Source organism: Panicum virgatum, chromosome 3N (assembly GCF_016808335.1).
Source record: "Panicum virgatum strain AP13 chromosome 3N, P.virgatum_v5, whole genome shotgun sequence".
Classification (NCBI taxonomy): domain Eukaryota; kingdom Viridiplantae; phylum Streptophyta; class Magnoliopsida; order Poales; family Poaceae; genus Panicum; species Panicum virgatum.
The window spans coordinates 56,276,782-56,284,340 of NC_053147.1; the positions used below are offsets into that span (position 1 = coordinate 56,276,782).

The 7,559-nt window shown below is 53.7% G+C and overlaps 1 protein-coding gene across 1 annotated transcript; it reads right to left on the reverse strand.

Moving 5' to 3' along the window:
• Positions 1 to 2,246: 2,246 nt before the first annotated feature.
• On the reverse strand, positions 2,247 to 5,199 carry LOC120666254. Its single transcript, XM_039946056.1, has one exon. The coding sequence runs from the start codon at positions 5,001 to 5,003 to the stop codon at positions 2,481 to 2,483; it is 2,523 nt and encodes an 840-aa protein (XP_039801990.1). The 5' UTR covers positions 5,004 to 5,199; the 3' UTR covers positions 2,247 to 2,480.
• Positions 5,200 to 7,559: the final 2,360 nt, after the last annotated feature.

A 7,559-nucleotide genomic window follows, 5' to 3' on the forward strand; every position in this document is an offset into this window, starting at 1 on the left:
CTTGCAACTTGACGTGTGTTTCATTTCTTACCCCCTCTCATATTTATAGAAGGGAACCAGAGGATGCACAGGCGAGAGCAGCAGCTCTGGCTCTTGGAACCGCCATTGTGAGCCGATCAGAAAGCGACACGTCAAAGCTTGAGGCGGTGGCGGTCGGCCGACTGGCCTGGTCGGTTGACGAGGCCCATTCGCCAACCGACCTTAGCTTCTGGCTCCCATACTAACGAATTCTTTTCATTCTTTTATTTGAACAGTAAGGGCCGGTCGTGATGTGACCCGCTCCTGAAAATCCATTCCTAGGAGTGACCCACCCCTAGAATTGAATTTTCAGGGGCGGGTATATTATTTTTAGCTGCGAAAACTAGCAACAGGTCAGTCCGCCTCTAAAAATGGTATTTTGACCATCCCTACAAATCTTTTATGTAGTACTGACTTCATTCGGCTACTATTAATTATCACACCATTATGTCAATGAATGCATGTTTGGAAAAGAGTGGTAAAAGGCTCTAGACAATATGATGACTCATATCAATCACATAGCTATGTAATATAACAATGTGCTTGAAAAATAATGCCCACGTGCTACACAATAGAGTGCTTCCAACGCATAGTAAATTAGGTAACTATTTACAGGAAATTAAATTAAGTTCGCACAAAGTTTCGTCTCCCACTATATGAGATACGGCAATCTTACTTTGAAATAATGATTGAGTCGCCCTTTTTTCCTTTGTCTTAAAAATAATATCCACTGAACCGTACCTCTCCACTACTAAAAAACGATTTGTAGGAACGTCCCAAATTTTTTTAGGAGCGGATCAAAATTTGACCCGTTACTACAAATGACATGAAGTTACTGTAGCAGCCGATCCGTCCCTAAAAATATATTTTTAGGGGCAGATCACCCCCTCATCTGCCCCTAAAAATGAGTTATTTGTAGAGCGGATGATGGAAAGACCCGCCCCTAACCATAGCATTTTCAGGGGCGGGTCTCCCCTTCACCCGCCCCTACAAAGTTTGAACTCAGTCAGCGGGTAGTGATTGAAAAATCCATGTGAGTGGCAGCACGGGTCACGGGCACCTATTAGTATCGAGGCACAGTTAGGGGTGGTAATGGGCCATGACCCTAATGGCCTCTTCACAGCCCAATAAGGCCCTTAAAATTTTTAGTTCAAAAATACATATGTTTAGAGCCCGGCCCTTTTAGGGCCCGATCCTTAGATTTTCTAGTTCAAAATGTTGGGCCCTTTACCACCCCTAGGCACAGTATGCCTGTCTCCTTGTGTCTCTCCAGTGTCTCTCCACTTTTCCTCCCACATCTCTTTCCTCTGTCTCATCTCTCCACTTAGCCACCGGAAGAGCACGCAAGGGGATGCAGCGGGGCCACAGCTCCGGCGGCGCGAGGCCACAGCTACGGCGGCGCGAGGCATCGTGTGGCCGGATCTACGGCGCGCGGGGCCTCGGCGGCGCGAGGGTAGGATCTCAGCGCGGGCCTCGGCAGTGCCCGGCCTCGGCGGCGCGATGCCGGATGTACGGCGGCCCGTGGCGGCGCTTGGCCGGGGCGGCGGCATGAGGCAGCGCGTGGCCGGGGTGGCGGTTGTACGGCGGCGCCAGCGCCACTGGTGGGGGTGAGCAGCGCAGGAGGAGAAGCCCGTTGCAGGAGTCAAGCAGCTCGAGGCCGGCAAGAAGGAGAGCGCCGAGTCGACCTGAGGCAGGCCACTGTGTCCGTCGGCGGTGACGAATCCCCAGGACGGGATGCTGGCGTAGCGGCTGCAGAAGAAGAAGCAGGTCGCGACGGCACGCCTGCGGCCTAGGCGGCGGCCAGGAGCCCGCGGCGGCGCGCCTGCGGCCTGGGCGTGCGGCAGCGGCCAAGCGCCCGCGGCCGGGGCGTGTGGGGGCAAAAAAAACTTTTATTTTGTTATTTTAATTGATTTCTAAGGGCGGGCGATTTCACCCCTACAAATTCATTTCTAGGAGACGGGTAAGGGGCGAACTGCCCTACAGATGTATTTTTAGGGGCGGATAATGTACCCGCTCTTGTAAATAGGTATTTTTAGATGTGAAAAGGGTGTCGGGTGAAACACCCGCACCTAAAAATGTTTTTTTATTCGCTCCTACAAACTGTTTGTGTAGTAGTGCTCGTCATCGCACAATTTGATCGGTTAATCACTGCTTATTGAGGCCGTTATTTCCAGTAGGTGGTTACATTATATATACTATATTGTTAAAGCAAAGGACATACATGCATGTAGTATAAAACTCAAACAGAGAGTTTCTGCTGAATTACAAATCCATATACATCGATCTGTTACGTAATTAATACATCATAGCGTACCCAGACACGTACACTCTGGCACTCATAAAAGAATGAACACGCATAAAATTCCTGGTCTTTGGATGCAGAAAGAACTTCGCTGACGAAATACACAGAACACGCAATAAAAACTCAAAGAGCGAGCAAGCAGTAGTAATACGCAAGCGACTTAACGGCCGGATCCAGGTGAACCTGTAGCCCACCCAGCACGACCGCCATCTTCGCCCTGACGACCGCCCGGCATGGGCTGCCGGGTTATGCCGGTGTGCGTGGTCAGTGCCCAGAGCGCGGTGATGAACTCGCCTCCCTGCAACAGAGCATCCTCATGCCCCTTCATGTGCTCCTCGTCGGTCGACGGCGCCAGGGAGACGATGAGCTCCGTCCACACGTCGGCTAGCATCCTCCACACCCTTTCCGGATGATCCGACGCCGCTTTCTCCTGCAACGAAGCACCTAGTGTCACGCCATTTTTCACCACCTTCTTGTCATTCCAGCTCCCTTCTCCCTTGAGCTTCATGATCCGCTCGACCCGGGCGGCGTGCCGGAAGAAGAAGAACTCCAGGCAGCCAAGGCCCTCTTTGAGCTCCTCCTTCATGAGCTGGACGACGTCCTCCGTCTTGTCCGGGTTGTCCGGCAGCAGCTCCGGGTGGAACATCACCAGGTACGCGCAGTACTTGGACAGCCTCGTCGCCACCATGACGATGCTGCTCGAGGTCTGACTCTGAGACGCCGACAGGAATTTGTGCTCGAAGATGGTGGTGGCGATGTGCCAGGTGAGGATGACCTCGGCGATGCTCCTGCTCTTGAACGCCCATCCAAGATCAGAGAACGGGTTGCTGCCTGCTTCTTCGACCTTGTCGAGCAGCACGGGGTTGCCGATGGAGATGGGAGCAGCGCGGCCATGTTCCACGAGGTACTCCATGATGGAGTCCTTGACGCAGGTCGGGACAGTCCTGGCCCGCACCAGCAGGGAGAGCGCGGACGGCAGCGGCAAGGCCGGCGGCCAGCGCAGGTTGAGCACGGAGAACTGCTTGATGGTGAGGTCGCCGTGGCTCATCTTGCTCCGCAGCCACCGGATCCGGCGGAAGGCCCACCGGAAGCTGGGCTTGCCTCGCCACGCCGGCCTGCCCGTGTAGTCGCAGACGAGCGCGACCATGAACCAGTTGGAGAGGAGGAAGACGGCGAGCTCCCACACGGACTCGTAGACGAAGATGACGAAGAGGAGCAAGGTGATGGAGAGGTCGAGCAGGGAGAAGAAGTAATTGGGGGGCTTCTTGGCGACCTCCTTGAGGAGGCACAGGGTCAGGTTGCGGATGCCGGTGTTGAGGGTGTAGTTGTCCTTGAGGATGCTGGTCATCGCGTAGCGGAAGTCGCCATTGCCGCAGAGGAAGACGGTCATGAGGCAGAGGCCGAGCACGACCACGGGGAGGAGGACGTAGTTAGCGAGCAGGAAGAAGGGGCTCGCGAAGATGACGGGGACGACGGAGTGGTAGTACTCGGAGAGGAAGTTGACGTCGTCGGTGATCACCTGGAACACCGCCTCCGAGTCCGTCGTCGTCGTCGTGCCTCCATGTCCGCCGTCCACCTTGACCTTGTTGTAGTAGAGGCCCCTGAGGATGAGCTCCCGGCCGTTGTTGGCTTCCTCCTCGGTCAGCGGCTCGTGCTGCTCGAACCGGCCGCGGAGCAGCTTGAAGAGGGCGAAGGAGAGGCAGAGTCTCCTGAGGCGTTGATCTCCATCCCATTCAGCGAAGGTCGAGTCAGTCCCGGGGAGGCTCCAGACATCGCCGACGGTGACAAAGCCGGGGGCGACCACGACGCCGTTCTTGTCGACGTTGAGATCGTAGCCGTCCGCCGTCGCCTCCTTCACCAGCTGATCTTCTCCGACCACGATGTACCGGCACGTCTTGAGCAGCTGTTGCCCATCATCAGGCGTCCGTCGCTGGGCAGCATGCTCCACGTCGTGGCCGGCGCCATGGTGCACGACAGGAACAGCGTGCTCCGCCTGCGCCGCGCCGGCTTGTGATGTCTCGTTCTTGACGCCGCCGACGTGGCCAAGGATCCAGGCCATGTAGGAGGCGACGAGCCTGGCGTTCTTGCCGTGGGCGTAGGAGCGCTTGCCGAACTCGGTGAAGGCGATCCGCTGGAGCACCGTGGTGGCGCAGAGGATCCAGAGGACGCCGAAGATGATCTTCCGGCCGGCGCTGCGGACGTTGAAGAAGACGAGGCTGCCCAGCCAGACGACGCGGCCGGCGCGCTGGAGGCTGCTGGAGATGCCCTTCATGCGGATCTCGTCCACCTTCTTGCGGAGGAGCTCCACCAGCAGCATCCACACGAGGATGACCAGGGCCTGCAGCGGGAGGTCCTTGGCGGCGCCGGTGCCGGCGCCGGCGGGCTTGGTGGTGGAGCGGCCGGCGTTCTTGGCCTCGGAGAAGAGGTACGACATGACGGGGAGCAGCAGGGAGAGCGCCGAGGAGAGGACGATGCGGACCTTGGGGTCCAGGATGGCGCTCACGTCGGAGATGCCGCTGAAGAGGTTGAGGTTGAAGAAGACCCCGGCCAGGACGAACATGATGACGGAGGCCGCCACCATGGACGCCTCATTGCTCTGGTCCACGTACGAGGATGTGAGGTTGGAGACGAACAGCCGAGTGGATGGGTCGCAGTCGACATTGATATTCTCGAACAGCACCATGGCTGGCTACCTCTTGGCTTCGATATCGATCGATAGCTACTGTAATAGCTAGCGTAGCGACACATGCCTCGTATTTATATGTCTCAATCCAAAGGAGATGGAAGAGGAAGAGCAGAAATCAATTCTTCCAGCAAAAACAACACAAGACGAGAAGAGCATCGCGTGTATGCGTAGGTTTCCTTTTTTTTTGTTCATCAAATGCGACAAAGATAAGAGTGATTTAAAGCAGGATCAAGGCACGCAGTAGAGTGATGTGTAGATGCGATCGATGTGACCATCTTGAAAGTGAAGATGTGACCATGCAGCTCGAAAGTGAAGAACATGTGACTCGGGTTCTTCTTTCTTGACAAGTTACTTTCGTGCTAAAGAACAAATTATGATGCCCGCCCAATTGGACAAGCCTAGAGGAGCTCCGGGTGGCGGCTCGCCGTCTGGTTAGGACGGGAGAGATGTCGCCATGTCGGTGAGCGTAGGTGGCGAGAGGAGCCAACAAGGAGCCGTCGAAGCCTGATAGATGGTGGTTTGTGTTACCTGACAGCAGCAAAATGAAATTCATCGTTCTCTCAATGGCTGATAGTGTGAAGCATATAACACTACGGGAACAACACGTTTGCCGTGTGCCAGATGTTTTGCCATGTGCATAAAATCGGGCACACGGCAAAGATAATGTTTGCCGTGTGCTGGGCCACAGGGCGCACGGTAAAAATTAAACACACAGCAAAGATCATGTTTGCCATGTGCCAGGCAATAGGACACACGGTAAAAATGAAACACACGGCAAAAGTTACTTTATGCCGTGAGGAACACACGGTAAACAAAGACACACGGCAAAATCTAATTTTTTGCCGAGTGCCTCGAGCCAGGCACACGGCAAATCAGATGAACCAGTGATGGCACTGGTCCAGTCATCACTTTTGCCGTGTGTCGAGGCTGAGCACTCGACAAACATCCCTTTTGCCGTGTGCCGCCTGTAAACATGTATTTTGCCGAGTGCCACTTGTGTAGCACACGGCAAAGATCTTAAAAAAAATTTGATTCAGCCCTCCAAACTTTTTGTAACATCAACATACTTTACATTGTACTCCATGTTAAGTTTTAGTATATTTTTTGCTCTGTTTGTTATATTTAATTATTTTATTTCATTAAACTATTTTTGCAGATGTTTGAAAATCATGAGGCCTTTGCCATGTGTTACAACTAGTAGAGGTGCCGAGCTTTTTCTGGAACGACGACGGTCATATATATAATTGCATGCACACTCACCCCTACATGACAAGCATACAAACAGTTACTTCTTGAAATTTGGGCAAAATAAATTTGGATAGATCGAAATTGTGCATCATTAGATGAGCTAGCAGTTCTGTTTTATTGGCAAAATATAGTAATCCTGATCACGACAAAAAGACTGATATATATAGACAAATCAGCTGCCTCTTCCTCCAACGACTAACGACAAAAGGTGACCTCAGCTGCATTCGTTAGAATTTTGTTCTCAACAGCAGTATTGCACACAAGGTATCCATCTTGCTGCTTATGGGGTTTTGGAACCACATTCCTAGGAGACATCACTTTAGCACAACCACTAGGTGAGCATTATAACCACTTTAACCTTTGGAATCTTTTCTTCCTCAAGTCCTTGTAATTTAATTTATTTCCTTCTTCAAAGTTAAAGCTGATATTCTCGCTCACCTTCCTTTTCCCTCCACCCACCAAACTTTTGATCCCTAGGCTCTATCCCAGCCTTGTGCTAGACAGTGTTCATTTGTGCTCGCTATATATGTATGATGCCTATAGAAGCGCGGAACAAGCGCCACATCTAGCAAAGCAAATCAAGCAAGAAAGCTCGCGCTAGCTTACCCGGCCATGGCGGCGGCAGCCGACGCCGTGGGGCGGAAATCGGCTTTCCGGCGGGGGCTTGACGCGACGCGCTTGGCCGTGGCCACCGCCGTGACGGTGCTCATCGTCGTGACCGTCGCCTACGCCATCACCGTGGTCTTCCGGTCCGACGAACTCTCTCTCTCAGTCACCGGCGGCATCATAAATGTGGGGCAAAAGGTGGCGGCGACCCCGGCGACGAACGCGACGATGAGACTCACCTTCAGCATCCAGGCCAACAACCCCGGCGGCCGCGCCCGCTTCTACTACACCGGCATCAGCGGACTCATGTTCCTGGTGAACAACAGCACGAGTAAGGACAATATCGCCTACTTTAAAAAGGGTCTGAAGGGCATGGATGTGGCCCCTGACTCGATGCTGCTGACGGGTGTGGATGTGGGTATCACAAACATTACCCAGATCGCTCCCTACTTCGACGAGCTGTACAACAACAGCATCTTCTCCAACGCGATGGTGAAGTTGAACGGGACACTCACCGTGGGGCTCTACTCGGTGCGCAACGAGACCAGTACCAAGGTTTACTACTGCTGGCCGCTCACCATCGGCAACGCCTCCACGCCGGACACGGATGAAAACGTGCCGTGCGTGCCGGACAATGATCCGACGAAATAGTTTCGTTCTTTGTTTGTTCCGGAACGGACATGGTGGTGTTGTTTCAAT

Bases quoted from the DNA above. Each gene is read 5' to 3' on its own strand.
- LOC120666254 (XM_039946056.1), bottom strand. From the start codon at position 5,003: ATGGTGCTGTTCGAGAATATCAATGTCGACTGCGACCCATCCACTCGG.